Raw genomic sequence first — 15,475 nt, 5'->3', positions numbered from 1 at the left:
TGTGTTGTAGTCCCTTGTATCAAAGGTTGGTTGTGATCTTGCAGTCTTTGTGTACCGTTTGAGGATATACTTGTTTGGAAATTTGTCAGGCTTGATGTAGTCCAGTATGTTCATGATGTGAAGGCAGAACAGGCCAGCATTTTTGTGATGAATGCAGAATACATAGTTTGTGAGCCAGCAATGAGTTTCATAAATTTTGATATGATACTACTAGTCTAGCTATTTAATGATCTTGTTTTTTCGCTCACCTGTGTGTGTCCAGAGCTTGCATTCACACTCGTATATTTCCTTCTCTAGGTCAGCTTAACCTGGAATTCATGCTTTGACCAGGAAAATCTTTCTTCATCATCATGGCCAGGCTTGTTGTGGTAGTACACAAGGTACTTAGTGGGCACTGTTGTACGCTTTGCACGAAATAGCGTGGCCTTTCTCATCCTATTCCTCATCTTAGTGTACACGGTTCTTGTGTACTTGATAGACATGTCTTCCTCGTAGCCGTAAGTTGTTTTTGTCACAGGATTGGTCTGCACATGTCAAAAAGTGAGATATTAGTCGAAGCAGAGTCATGGGTTTCATTTTTTAAAATTCAAAGTGCACATGTTGAAGGTAAAACAGAACATGATGGGGGTGTTTTGTGCTTGTCATCATACCATGCTGGTCATTGTTTGCTCGTTCTCCTTCTGCATCCGAGTTTGTATGCAAGCATTGACCCGCCTAGCAAACTTGTGTAGGTTCTGGGTCCCCTTGACAAACCCTTTCTTTAGCACGTGGTTCATGCTCTCGCTTCGTTGTGTGGAAGTCATTCTAGCACAGAAAATGTTCTTGTAATATGCTGAAATCCACATCTTCCTATCACTCCAGAGCTGCATCATCATCTGGTCGTTCTCCAGGTTGTAGTTGTGCACGAGTTTAGCCCAGGCATCTTCAAACTCCGTTGGCATCAGCGGCCAGTTTAATATAGCTGTGAACTCCTCTTTGAATGTTTTATACTTTTTGTACAGCAACGCGAGGTATTCCCTGTACTTCTTCATGATGTGCCAACGGCATAGCTTGTGGACGGTGTTTGGAAATGATTGTGGTATAGCTTTCGCCATCGATGGGCATTGGTCTGCATGAATTAAAAAAAATGAAACTTGATTCTTTTTTGTACTAATGGTGAACTTATGTTGTACAAGTACTTGAACTACACATCTTGGCAATATGGTATCTAAGAATGTCACATGTATTTTTTCTTTACAGCAGCGTTGCTAAACTTCTTTGGTATCAGTGCTTGCCTTCACAGTTAGTAGTAGAACAAATTAGTAGTGTCGCAATAAAAAATTTTCTTAAAGCATTGTTGTTGAACTTCTGTGGTGGCAGTGCTTGAACTTCACGTAAATAACTATATTTTTCTGAACATGCTACGTATATTTATCTTACAGATTTGTCCTTGAACTTCTATGATTCATGTATTTGAACTTCACATTCATAACTAATTTTTTTCTAAACATGTGACAGATAATTTTACTTTCTTGTACTGCTAGTTGGACTTCTGTGCTTACAGTGGTTGAACTGCATTCTTTACATTATTTTCAGACAAAACCAATGTACCCAACCAACACAGACCCATAGACTGAAAAGATGATGAAACTTGAGGAGTTTTTTTTAACTCACTTGTTAGAATGCAAGTTGGGTGCTTGTTGTTCATGCACCGTAGAAATGTATCGAACAGCCACTTGAATGACTTTGCATCTTCGTCTCTTATCAGGGCAACAGCAAATATCGTTGACTGCAAGTGATGGTTTGTTCCAACAAACACTCCCAGGGGCATATGAAATCTGTTGGTCTTGTAAGTCATGTCGAATGTTACGCAATCGCTGAAGTCTTGATAGGCTCCTCGGCAGCTTGCATTGGACCAGAAAATGTTTTTAATTGACTTATCATTGTCCACTTGGATGTCATAAAAAAGCTCATCATTTATTGCCTTCATGTCTTTGAAGAATGAAACAAGTTTCAATACATCATCCAAATCATCTTTCCTTGCATTCATGGCTTTCCTGCAAATCACATGCAAACATGCATTTGTTTATTTTTTGCTAGCAAAGGGTTGTGAGCTAGGATGCTATTTTACATTGCAGTATGTGGGTGTTTGAATACTTACTGGTTTAGCAGGTCTCGTCCGGTCATGCTTAGGAAGTAGCTTCCATCTTCATTTTCAGATAGCATGGACATGATTGTTGTGTGCTTGACATCATGGTACTGCAGGAGCTTTACGTACTCCAAAATAGTGGGGTCACAATTCTTGTGTGAGTGCAAAAATACCAGCATGTCATCAGTTTGCATGAGCTCGTGATTATGATTGTACTCAATGTCCACTGCCACGCATGTGCCATCCTCCTGCACCTTCACCCTCATTCTTGCATTGCAGCCCATCCTCTGCGATGTTTTGTTTCGCTTCATGCTGGCCTCTGAAACAGAAGATGTGTGTATCCCTTGGAAGGCACAAACAAAATACTTGTGGTTGTCATTTCCACCCGTCTTCCTGATTCCAAAACCAGCGTGTCTGGCGTATCTGTTATAAAATTCCCTTGCTTTCTCTACATCTTTGAATCACATCTTTAGTCTTGGTATTAGATAATCCGGTAGATCTGGCGTCTGCAGAAAAAGAAAAAAAATAATCCAAACAGCACCTTAAAATGCAGTTTATGAACTTGTTATCCTGGAGGGAGCAGAAAATGTGTAGATAATACAAGATGCGTATATAAATATTTTTTGTTTCACTTACGTGCGTGTATGATCGCAACTCCGCCGGTGTCGGCTGCTGTCCCTCTGGGATGGGGCATGGCGGAGTAATCATAGCAGGATGCAGCAGTGGATCACGAGGAGGAAGGAGGGCTGAAGATGGCCTCTCTCTTGTTTGCGTCCTTTTTGCTTGAGGTGGTTGTGGAGGTATTGCGGTCCTGGTCTTGGTTTGCTCTTTTTTTTGTGAAGCAATCCATCTACATTATGCCCCGTAGAATTCTGACTTGTAGCAGCAGCAGCAGGATCAAACGGTGGTAGTGTGCAGATCACTCTCCTCCGTGTGTGTGTTGCTGTTGGATTTGTCCTGGGATCCGGTTTAGTTGCTTCGCTTTGGCATTGATGAGGCATACCAGGATAACCTCCAGAGTTACACGCAGGACTTGAGCTAACCCCCTCCTCCATCGGCGTGCTTGGGAGTCTGCTGGTGGATACAAAGAATCCGCGAGGGATTTCCGGCGTCACCCAATTAGGTGGAGGCGCAAACCTGTGCAGATAGGGCTGTGACCCATCATCTTGGAAGTATCCGTGTGTTTCGGGTGTCATCCATTTTTGGTCTGGAGCAGGTTGGTAATGTTGTTGGTGCATTTGAGGTGTGACCCATTGAGGGGGTGGTGCAACGCGTACAGGCTTTGGATTGTGTACTTGCTGCTGGGAACTTCTAAGCTTCTTCATGCGTCTCTCGTCTTGCTGACATAAAAGAAAAAAATGTCTATTAGCACACAAGTTATATCTGCATATACCTTTGTAACTGAACTTAGCATTATTCACAGCCTGAACTTCTCATATAAAAGTGGTGAGAGCCATCACACTATGCACTAAGATGAGCATCTGCCAATGCCTTTGTACCTAAACTGAGCACCCTTCACAGAATGAACTTCACATCATGTTTTTTAATTCTACAATATTTGATTACTTATATGTACCTGAACTGAGCACTCTCCACAACCTGAACTTCTTGTTTTGCAAAGGGGAAATATTGTCTACAGTTAAAAAACCTGAACCTTCATGAGTTTTTGAATGGTTGGACTGCTAGTGCATACCAACCTGACCTTCATGTCATATCACATGCATGTTCTATTTTCCTTTTTTTGCACAGAACCAGACACATACCAACCTGAACTCTAGCACACTTACTAGTTGAACTTCACATGGCTTTTCCACATGTGAATGTGAATGCAGGCAGATTTTATAGTGTTTGTAGCCTGGACTGAGGCTCACATACTAAATGAACTTCACATGCATGTAAGCAGGCAGTTTTAAAAAAAGCTTTTGTAGCCTGGATTGATGCTCACACACCACCTGAACTTCACATAGCTATAAGAAAATAACAAACCAAAGGAAGGAAGAAGTTCAACCATACCCTGGCTAGAAGTTTGGCCAACCTTTTTCCAGCAATTGATAGGCCACCTTGAGAAAAATTCGTCGTGGAGGTAGGAGAGGAACCGCATGGCAATCCATGTCTTGCAGGGGGCGCGAAGTTCATCTGCACGAACCAAGAAGGTCAGAGAAGGCAAGATTGAGGAAGAAGGCAAGATCAGGGAGGAAATTCATATACCGTTCTTATATTTGAAGGCGTCGCCGATGCGGCCTCCACCGCCAAGATGCTTCCTTGCGTGCGCTGTTCGCCGTAGGTTGTGCCTTGGCCGTCACGAGCACTGCCAAGCCGTCTGGCGGTGACGATGGACCGAGGATGAGGCTTCCGGAAGTCCATGGCAGCCGTTCGTCACAGAAATCCGGCGGCTTCGCCGGCTCCGCCGGCTCCAGGCGACGCGAGCTCCCTCGCGCCGGCATCCGCCGTCGCTCGCTCGCCCGCGCCGATGGTCGGGCAGGAGGTGGAGTCGGAGGGGGCGGAGCTCGATCCAGTCGGCCAGAATCTGGAGAAGGAAGGGAGGCGCTGGATCCGGCGGATTTTCGGCGGCGAATCACGGCGGAGATCGAGGGGAGGAGCGGCGAGGAGGGGGGTTGGGGAGGGACGGCTCGATCGAGATCGGGGTCCAGGTGGGATTCTGTCGGGATCGGGGTCCAGGTGGGATTCTGTCGGGCTGGGCCGGCAGTCCAGCGAAGTTCGGGAACCTGTCTTCGGGCTCTATATAGGGGTTGCTGTGATCCAAATAACTATTCTAATCCTGGGATTAGAATAGTGTTGTCTTCAGGCTCTCTCTCTCTCTATCTATCTATATATATAGGGTCGCGCTATTCGTCACCCTGAGTGAGGAATAGTTATTCTTCACCCCCCCCCTCTATTTTACCATCAATGCCCCGTAATTTTACGTTCCGTAACTTTTCTCTTATTTCCGACGTAAAAAGACACCATAAGAAAATATATAATCGTTGTAAAAAATATTTTTTGTTATGTCAAATTACAAACATAAAAACATAGTGTAAAATACACATAAACGGCAAATTTTCTTGTCTTATGACCTATATTTTTATTTTCTTATGCCAAATTTTACGTAATGAATCAATAGGAATGTAACTATTTAAATTGCAAACGTAATTTAATTATGAAATTATCATAAGATTACCTCGGATGAAAAATAATTTATTCTGCACCCTGGGTGATGAATAGTAACACTATATATATGTATATATATATATACCCTAGAAACATCGAAGAACAGAATAGATCGGGAGTTCCGCTGCCAGAAGCCTCTGTAGCCATCGAAAACTAAACTAGACCTGTTCCAGTACCCTGCCAGAGGGGGAATCCCTCTCCGGTGGCCATTTTCATCATCCCGGCGCTCGCCATGATGAGAAGGGAGTAGTTCACCCTCGGGGCTGAGGGTATGTACCAGTAGCTATGTGTTTGATCTCTCTCTCTCTCTCGTGTTCTTGAGGTGATACGAACTTGATGTATCGCGAGCTTTGCTATTATAGTTGGATCTTATGATGTTTCTCCCCCTCTACTCTCTTGTAGTGGATTGAGTTTTCCCTTTGAAGTTATCTTATCGGATTGAGTCTTTAAGGATTTGAGAACACTTGATGTATGTCTTGCATGTGCTTATCTGTGGTGACAATGGGATATCACGTGATCCACTTGATGTATGTTTTGGTGATCAACTTGCGAGTTTCGTGAACTTATGCGTAGGGGTTGGCACACGTTTTCGTCTTGACTCTCCGGTAGAAACTTTGGGGCACTCTTTGACGTTCTTTGTGTTGGTTGAATAGATGAATCTGAGATTGTGTGATGCATATCGTATAATCATACCCACAGATACTTGAGGTGACATTGGAGTATCTAGGTGACATTAGGGTTTTGGTTGATTTGTATCTTAAGGTGTTATTCTAGTACGAACTCTATGATAGATCGAAGGGAAAGAATAGCTTCATGTTATTTTACTACGGACTCTTGAATAGATCGATCAGAAAGGATAACTTTGAGGTGGTTTCGTACCCTACCATAATCTCTTCGTTTGTTCTCCGCTATGAGTGACTTTGGAGTGACTCTTTGTTGCATGTTGAGGGATAGTTATATGATCCAATTATGTTATTATTGTTGAGAGAACTTGCACTAGTGAAAGTATGAACCCTAGGCCTTGTTTCAACGCATTGTAATACCGTTTGTGCTCACTTTTATCATTAGTTACCTTGCTGTTTTTATATTTTCAGATTACAAAAACCTTTATCTACCATCCATATTGCACTTGTATCACTATCTCTTCGCCGAACTAGTGCACCTATACAATTTACCATTGTATTGGGTGTGTTGGGGACACAAGAAACTCTATGTTATTTGGTTGCAGGGTTGTTTGAGAGAGACCATCTTCATCCTACGCCTCCTACGGATTGATAAATCTTAGGTCATCCACTTGAGGGAAATTTGCTACCGTCCTACAAACCTCTGCACTTGGAGGCCCAACAACGTCTACAAGAAGAAGGTTGTGTAGTAGACATCAGCCACCTACCCTCCTCAATTTCCGCGCCTTCCCGCTTCCCCGCCGCCACTTGGCGCGTCGCCTTTCGCCAGCCACCACCTCGCTCGATTCTCCACCTCCAGCCGCGCGGCCCTGCGAAGCCCATCGCGAGCCCGCCTGGGCCGGACCACGCCGCCGCCCGTACGCCCTTGCTCCCCGCACCAACCTCCCCGAGCGCCTCCTCCTGCTCGACCCCGCCGCCTCGCCGCTGCCCTCCTCTGGTGACCGGGATCCCGTTGGAGCATCGTCGGAACAGGCCGACCTCGCTTCCCTTCTCTTTCTCCCCTGTTTGCTCTCCGTGTCCCTCACCCGTGGCCTCTCTCTTTTCCCCCATGGACAGGAGCCCACCGCCGGCCACGTTTTTTGCGCCACCACCCGATCTGCTTCATCTCCAGCGAGATTCGGGCAGCCCTGCGCCATGTCCAGCGATCTCCTCCCGTTCCCGTCGCTCCGTCCTCCTTCGGAGTTGCCCGCGCCGCAGCGGCTCTCCTTCCTATCAAGCAGAGGACGCCCGCTCATCCCAACCGCGTTTACCGCGTCCTGTCTCTTCCAGCGAGGTCCAGCTGTGCACGCTTTCGACGCCAAGGCCCAAAGCACCAGCCGGCCCATTGCTCCACCAACCTGGGCCATGGCCATGGGTAAGAAGCCCCCTCCAGCCCCTTCCTATGCACTGTTGGCACAACCAGTTTTTCCCTGTGTAGTTTTTTCCCTTGCTGCGAATTTATTCATTTATCCAGGAGTTTGGCAGATTTGTAGAAAAACCTCCATGTTCATGCATATCATATCTCACAAACCGTGCATCATATGTAAATAACTTATATATGTAAAATGCTTAGAATTTTGTCTAGTTTCACAATATGAAACTTTCATCCATGTTTAAAAAGTTTAAAATGTTGTTTGCATTAATTTGCATATTTTTCATGTTAAAATGATTTAATTCATAACTAATTAACCATAGCTCGGATTTAAATAAACTTTATATGCAAATGGGGTAGAAAAATGCCTAGTTTAACATGGTGCACTCATCTTGCATGTTTAACAACACTAAAATATGGTTTAGGGCAGAACAGTACCGAATTCATAATATGCATATGGGGATTTTCCGGAATTGTTGTTTGTTATTTCTGGCCTCATTTAAACTTGCCTAAATAGTTAGTTTACTTATGCCTCACTCCTTGCCATGTTTAATAATATTTAATATTGTTGGGTACATAAATGAGAGTGAACTAAATATTTGAATGTGATGTTTCGTCAATATGCAACTTGTTGCATATTGAGCTCCACTTAACGTGTAGTGTTGTTTGTTGCACTTTGCCATGCCATGACTCATTAAACCGGACATGCATCATCCTTGGTTGTGCATCATGCCATGTTTACGTGATGGTTGTTTGCTTCTTTCCGGTTTGCTTCTCTCGTTAGCTTCAATTTCGTTCCGGAGTTGTGAGGATTCATTCGACTACGTCCATTTGTCTTCTTCATGGACTCGTTCTTCTTCCTTGCGAGATCTCAGGCAAGATGATCATTACCCTCGATATCACTTCTATCTTTGATTGCTAGTTGTTCGCTCTATCGCTATGTCGCGCTACCTACCACTTGTTTATCATGCCTCCCCTATTGCCATGTCAAGCCTCTAACCCACCTTCCTAGCAAACCGTTGTTTGGCTAATTACCGCTTTTGCTCAGCCCCTCTTATAGTGTTGCTAGTTGCAGGTGACTTGCAGGTTGTTCCATATTGGAACATGGATATGTTGGGATATCACATTATCTCTTATTTAATTAATGCATCTATATACTTGGCAAAGGGTGGAAGGCTTGGCCTTTTACTCGGTGTTTTGTTCCACTCTTGCCGCCTTAGTTTCCGTCATACCGGTGTTATATTCCATGATTTTGTATTCCTTACGCGGTTGGGGTTATGGGACCCCCTTGGCAGTTCGCTTTGAATAAAACTCCTCCAGCAAGGCCCAACCTTCGTTTTACATTTGCCTAACAACCTATAACTTTCCCTTGGGGTTGCAAACCCGAGGGTCATCTTTAGTTTAACCCTCCCCCCCCCCGGGGCCAGTGCTCCTCTGAGTGTTGGTCCGAAACAGGCAGCCTGCGGGGCCACCTCGGGGAAACTTGATGGCTGGTTTTACTCGTAGCTTATCCCATCTGGTGTGCCCTGAGAACGAGATACGTGTGACTCCTCTCGGGATTTGTCGGCACATCGGGCAGTCTTGCTAGTCTTGTCTTACCATTGTCGAAATGTCTTGTAACCGGGATTCCGAGGCTGATCGGGTCTTTCCGGGAGAAGGAATATCCTTCGTTGATCATGAGAGCTTGTGATGGGCTAAGTTGGGACACCCCTGCAGGGTATAAAATTTCGAGAGCCGTGCCCGCGGTTATGTGGCAGATGGGAATTTGTTAATATCCGGTTGTAGAGAACTTGACACTTGACTTAATTAAAATGAATCAACCGCGTGTGTAGCCGTGATGGTCTCTTTTCGGCGGAGTCCGGGAAGTGAACACGGCCTTGGGTTATGTTTGAACGTAAGTAGTTTCAGGATCACTTCTTGATCACTTCTAACTTCACGTCCATTGCGTAGCTTCTCATCTTACTCTTATTTGCGCATGTTAGCCACCATATTTGCTTAGCGCGTGCTGCAACTCCACCTCATGGCCTTATCCTACCCATAAGCTTAAATAGTCTTGATCTCGCGGGTGTGAGATTGCTGAGTCCTCGTGACTTACGGATACTTCCAAAACAGTTGCAGGTGTCGATGATACCAGTGCAGGTGATGCTAGCGAACTCAGGTGGGAGTTCAACGAGGACCTTGGTCATTACTATGTTTCGTTTCCTGTTGATTAGTAGTGGGGCCCAGTTGGGACGATCGAGGATCTAGCATTTGGGCTTATCTTTTTTTTATTTGGGTTTGACCGTAGTCGGTCTCTGTATGTATTTTGGATGATGTTTGATTTATTTAAGTATTGTGTGAAGTGGCGATTGTAAGCCAACTCTCCTTATCCCTTTCTTGTTCATTACATGGGATTGTGTGAAGATGACCATTCTTGCGACAAAATCACAATGCGGTTATGTCTCTAAGTCGTGTCTTGACACGTGGGAGATGTAGCCGCATCGTGGGCGTTACAACCTGGCATGCCCAAATAGTTAGGATGCTTTGCGCGTGCACAAGGCTGGGGTTGTCGAGGTAGTCGAGACCACCCTCACTAAAGATCTGGGAGCCAGCCTTGAACCAAACGGCCTCGCCAAACTTGACGCCGTTGCGGGCGAGCAACTCAGGGAAGACGCATCCAAGTGCCCCAAGCATGGCCCAACGACAGTGGATCATCTCTAGCTCCCGATTCTTGGAGAAGGTCTCGGTGTCAGCCGAAAGTCTGGCAGTGTCCCAACCATAATTGCCAGGGAACTCACCGGTGAGGTAGCTCGAGGGCTCACCAGAGAGTGGGCCGAGGTAGAGCACATGATCAGCATCGTACCATGGGCTATCAGAGGAAACCTATTTCGCCTTCGCTGCAGTCTTGCGCATGGTGATGCGGGCCTCACCAAAGAGAGCCGACGACGGTATGTTCTTCACCATCTTGCCGGCAAAGGACGAGGAGGAAAGGGACATGGTGGTCGCCGCCATTGGAGAGCTAAGACTGGAGTCTGCTGTATGGGTTCTCCAAGAGAGGCGTGAGTGTGAATATGACTTGATAGGAGAGGGGGATGTGGCTACTTAAGGCAGCGGAAGGTATCTAAGCTTTACAAGATAAACACGGATAGAGAGAAAAATCTTGAGCTTTGATGCAATTGGTGCTGCAGAGATCTCTTCTTGTCAGAACACTTGGAGCAGCGAGAACCAGGAAATGCTGTTGCTGTGAGCTTGTGGCTAGAAGTGGCCATGACTAGGATCTCCTTGGAGACAGCTGACTGGATCAAGTGTGAGTGAGATCTGCGCTAGGAAGCATCGCGCAGCGTCACACCGCTAGCTGTTGTCTTCATGTATCCTTTAGCGTTCAGAAAATCAGAATAGGATGTACCATCAGGCTGTGGTAAAAGATCACATTATTGAGCAAAATTCCATACATAAAACTTATATATATCCATTTTTTCTCGGAAAATGTAGGTACACCTTAATTTGCCATCAACTAACCAGTAAATTAATTAATTTAATTAATATCTGCATATTCTGTATGTTTTAGATTAAAGTAAATGACTTACGGATGCGGATCTTTAGAACCTGGATCTGGGCGCACCCACTAAAACATTTTATTTTAACTTAAAAAATAGCAAAAAAAAGAGAGAGAGAAGAGAATCAAACAAATTCTGTGGCGAACATGGTCGAGAGAGTTCTACTTATGAAGGAAGTTGGCCAAGAAATGACTACCGTGTTATTCTAGGAAAGAAAACAAAATCGCAATATCAAAAATCTTGAATAGTAACTTTTATATAGATCCAACCTTTTGTTTGCACAAAAGACCATGGGAGTCGCTCCTTCATGAAACTTTACATGCGAGTATAACATTAGATCATGTTCATTACAAAAAGTTTAGAATTGTTTATCTTTTTTGCTATTTTTAAAATATCTTTTCAATAGGGGTGCATCTAGATCCAGGTTTCATTGGGTATCTTCGCTCATTATACTGCTACAGAAATAAACATATTAGGTTTGGTAAATAAAAATACTACTAATTTATCCCTAAATTAAAATATTCGTCCTTCCTTAGTAATCTTGAACAAACAAAAAAATCGAAGTGCCTAACATTACAACATAAATTGGGAACATAAAATGATGGAGACTATTACTTTGACATTAAACCAGTGCTTTTTTAAGATGTTAGTTTCCCAAATTTCTGGGATAACATACACATTTATATCTTTGTTGTTATCTGATCCTTGATGACCCCAAATACATTGCATGTGTGTGATCACAAATAATATTATTGTTTCACAACATTGCAGTATAAATTCACGGAACCGGATCCTCTAACATCCTCAAGGGATGTCACGTAAGCTACAGTAACCGTGGCATCCCTTCTTCACATCTATATGGTTAAGCCTAAAATGATTATAATTAATTTGCAAATTACAAATCTACTGTATACATTTACAAAGATTACATACAAACAAAATTATGATGCAATAAAATTATTTTTCGATTTATTTTTGTACATGCTACAGTAAATCCGCATAATAATTGCTATAGTAACCCTGCCATTCCTTCTCCGTTTTACACACGCATGTCACTGTAGCTTCGTGGCATCCCTTAAGGATGTTAGAGGATCCGCTTCCCAAATTCACATACTAGTTCAAAACATCAGTGTTGAGTCAATCTCATCTGCGCGCTTATAATTTTCAGTTATGATTATGTATGTTTCATTTTTATGTGCTTAGCTCTTAAATTAGAACAGAAATATGGTAAAAAAAAAGCTGACCCCCCTCCCCGTGTCAAAAAGGGTCATAATCACTCAAAAAACGGAAAAGCTTTCTATATTTGCAACAACGTTGATTCTCATGTCGCCTTATCCTTTCTACATTTGTGCAAACAATATTTATTTAGAACATTTTTTTGGGGGATATTTATTTAGAACATTTTAATACGTAGGATATGTAAAAGTATATTTTTAATGTCTCTCTAGTCTGATATGATTTAACAAAATAGTAATACCCTGATTGTTTTAATAAATTGACCCAAAATAGGGACGCACATGATCTTAAGGTGGATGCCCACCCATCTCCACCTCCAATTCTTTGTCATCCACTGCAATATCAGCGTCGGCGACTCCCTTTTCGCACCCCCATCCCTGGCTAAATCGACGATTTCTCCATAGTGATATTGTGTTTCCACTTCAGATAACAATGCCCTGGTGGTGAACCGAACCACATGGCTTTGGGGTGTGGTCGCTTTGGGGAGTTCTTTTTGTGAAAGAAAGGAGGGGTTGTTTGAAATATATAATGGGGGGTAGGGGAGGGTGAAGGCTTTCGCTGGAGTGGTTGGGTTGGGGGAGGCCAATTAGCTGGGGTAGATACAATCTTGCACTCTTTCTGATTGATGGTGCAATCTTGGCTATATATTATTGAGGTAATGAATGAGGTGAAAATGATCAATATTAGTTGTGTGGTGAAATTGGGTAAGAATAAAAAAGATTGGTTCAAGTACTGGATCAGCATAAAAATGTCTAGAAGTTTGGTAGTTCTTATTTGATTGACATTTGCTGATACAATAGCCTCATTCGTTTAGGGGCAGCGAGACATCAGCCGAGAGAGTGGTGATTATTGCGACATGGGAATATGGGAGACAGGGGATGATCGTGTGGGACACAATGTTGTTCTAGCTGTCAGGATTGGACCGGGATTAATTTGGATTCATATACTAGACCTACTTGCATTCATCCTAGGAGTTACTAACAATGGTTGCTTTATGTTAGGTCTGATAAATTTTAAGTAGTAGCACGGAGGCACTTCTGCAATAGACAAATCTAACGATGTTTTACCTGGTGAGAATGATGACCTGTGCACGTAGAAGAAGCCGAACACGAATACGTGGCGAGAGGGTATGTCATTCTTGATTACTAGATCAATGTCTATATATGTCCCACCCGCAAATTCACCTGCACACATGATTATATAAGTTGCCACTCGTCTAGGCACAATACAGTAATAGTAAATTAAGCCCACCTCAAAGTGTTTATTTGCTCCTGTTATTGTGATTGTGATGATGTGATCATAAAACAGCAGTCAAATCGACGCAAGCTGCAACATGGAAAGTGGGCAAATCTAACAATGCTTTTGCATAAAATTCTCATAATTTACATCATGATAGTACAACTCAGATCACAGGACAACATGCCTTATGGCGAGCACAATCCCAAGACACCTTACTTGCCGGGGACAAAGTTGGTGGCGAATGCCCATGCATTGTTGTTGACAGGGTCGGTGATGTGGTCAGCAAGGTTCTCAAGAGGGCCCTTGCCCGTGACGATAGCTTGGACAAAGAAGCCAAACATTGAGAACATGGCAAGACGACCATTCTTAATCTCCTTCACCTTGAGCTCGGAAAATGCCTCAGGGTCGTCAGCTAGGCCAAGAGGGTCGAAGCTGCCGCCCGGGTAGAGTGGGTCGACGATCTCACCAAGCGGGCCACCGGCAATACGGTACCCCTCAACGGCACCCATGAGCACGACCTGGCATGCCCAAATAGCTAGGATGCTTTGCGCGTGGACGAGGCTGGGGTTGCCAAGATAGTCAAGACCACCCTCACTAAAGATCTGGGAGCCAGCCTTAAACCAAACGGCCTCACCGAACTTCACGCCATTGCGGGCCAGCAACTCCGGGAAGACACAACCAAGTGCTCCGAGCATGGCCCAGCGACAGTGGATCACTTCGAGCTCCCGGTTCTTGGCAAAGGTCTCGGGGTCAGCTGAAAGCCCAGCAGTGTCCCACCCATAGTCACCAGGGAACTCACCGGTCAGGTAGCTCGGGGGCTCACCAGAGAGTGGGCCGAGGTAGAGCACCCGGTTAGCACCATACCATGGGCTGCCAGAGGAAACCTGCTTAGCCTTCGCTGTAGTCTTGCGCATGGTCACGCGGGCCTCGCCGAAGAGAGCTGGCGATGGTACATTCTTCACCGCCTTGCCAGCAAAGGTCGAGGAGGAGAGGGACGTGGTGGTCGCCGCCATTGGAGAGCTAAGAAAAGTGTCTGCTGTATGGGTTCTCAAAGAAAGGTGAGAATTGTGGAGATGGCTTGACAGGAGAGGGGGAGGTAGCTATTTAAGGCAGCGAGGTGGCATAGGGGATCGATATGGTGTGTAAGCTGACAAGATCAACATGGATAGAGAAAGAAATCTTGAGCTTTGACGCCATTGGTGCCGAAGAGATATGTTGCTCTCTCTGAACACTTGGCGCATCGAGAGCCAGGAAATGGTGTTGTTGTGTGCTTGTGGTTAGGAGTGGTTGTGACCAGGATCTCCTTGGAGACAGCTGATTGGGTCACGTGTGGTACTGAGATCTGTTAATAGTAGTGCCTGGTTCGCATGCAGCAGATTTCTTCTCTGCTGGAAGTACTAACACTAGGAAGCCCTGATGTACTCCATATCTTTTAGCGTTTATAAATGGTGGATATGGTAGAATTGACCGCTGGATGAGCCTTATTTTTTTGAAGTGCGCAACGATACCACATAAATTTGGAAAACAAAATGGTGGATACGGTTACATGAAACTAATGTTAGTTTTAGATGTTATTTTCACAAATTTTTGTGATAACATACACATATATACCCTCTTTAATTTTCACATGTCTATGACAGTACATAATAATATTGTCTGACTATATTGCACTATGTATTCACATATGGGCACTGCTACACGATGATTTTCTAAGAAAATCATCCGCCTAATTAGACGTCCAATATGGCATTGGTGGCCGTCGATTTCAACAAGGCAGCCTGGCGTCTTCTCTTCTCTGAACCCATCCACCATGCGATTCAGTTCAACAGCCCACGTCTCCTCTGAAGACCGATGTTGCAGAGCAACACAACAACCCACCGTGATACCTGCGCCTACGACATCTCGGCACCGGAATCGCCGGCGACCATTGCATCGCAGCTCTCAGAGCCGCCGGCAACTGCTGCAACACAGCACCGGGAGCCACCGGAGGGCTGCTCCATGGCAACACCGAGCGCGACGTCTCCGGCGAAGCTTCATTGCATCTCCGGCGAAAGCTTCATTGCAGCTCCGGTGAAGCTTCATTGCAGCCCTGACGGAGTCCGTTCCGCCCCCATCGCTGCTCCAATGACCGGGC

At 44.6% G+C, this 15,475-nt stretch overlaps 2 protein-coding genes and 1 pseudogene across 2 annotated transcripts; all 3 read right to left on the bottom strand.

Annotated features, from left to right (window-relative positions):
- Window positions 1-289: 289 nt before the first annotated feature.
- Window positions 290-5,183, bottom strand: LOC125512887 (protein FAR1-RELATED SEQUENCE 5-like). The gene is made up of 7 exons (XM_048677956.1): window positions 4,337-5,183; window positions 4,142-4,264; window positions 2,765-3,468; window positions 2,141-2,634; window positions 1,654-2,036; window positions 651-1,108; window positions 290-524 (listed from the first exon to the last, which is right to left on the bottom strand). The coding sequence occupies exons 4-7, from the start codon at window positions 2,437-2,439 to the stop codon at window positions 294-296; spliced, it is 1,371 nt and encodes a 456-aa protein (XP_048533913.1). The 5' UTR covers window positions 2,440-2,634; window positions 2,765-3,468; window positions 4,142-4,264; window positions 4,337-5,183; the 3' UTR covers window positions 290-293.
- Window positions 5,184-9,718: 4,535 nt separating this feature from the next.
- On the bottom strand, window positions 9,719-13,375 carry LOC125512886 (annotated as a pseudogene).
- A 68-nt stretch (window positions 13,376-13,443) lies between these two features.
- On the bottom strand, window positions 13,444-14,433 carry LOC125512885 (chlorophyll a-b binding protein of LHCII type 1-like). Its single transcript, XM_048677955.1, has one exon. It carries the CDS (start codon window positions 14,352-14,354, stop codon window positions 13,554-13,556), a length of 801 nt encoding a protein of 266 aa, XP_048533912.1. The 5' UTR covers window positions 14,355-14,433; the 3' UTR covers window positions 13,444-13,553.
- Window positions 14,434-15,475: the final 1,042 nt, after the last annotated feature.

This window comes from Triticum urartu, chromosome 6, assembly GCF_003073215.2.
Source record: "Triticum urartu cultivar G1812 chromosome 6, Tu2.1, whole genome shotgun sequence".
Classification (NCBI taxonomy): Eukaryota; Viridiplantae; Streptophyta; class Magnoliopsida; order Poales; family Poaceae; genus Triticum; species Triticum urartu.
This window is presented reverse-complemented; position numbering and strand designations above follow the sequence as displayed.

Bases quoted from the DNA above. Each gene is read 5' to 3' on its own strand.
- LOC125512887 (XM_048677956.1), bottom strand. From the start codon at position 2,439: ATGAAGCGAAACAAAACATCGCAGAGGATGGGCTGCAATGCAAGAATG. The intron at 2,037-2,140 runs GTAAGTATTCAA...TGTGATTTGCAG, and splicing joins GGACGAGACCTGCTAAACCA to GAAAGCCATGAATGCAAGGA. The intron at 525-650 runs GTATGATGACAA...TGACATGTGCAG, and splicing joins AGCAAACAATGACCAGCATG to ACCAATCCTGTGACAAAAAC.
- LOC125512885 (XM_048677955.1), bottom strand. From the start codon at position 14,354: ATGGCGGCGACCACCACGTCCCTCTCCTCCTCGACCTTTGCTGGCAAG.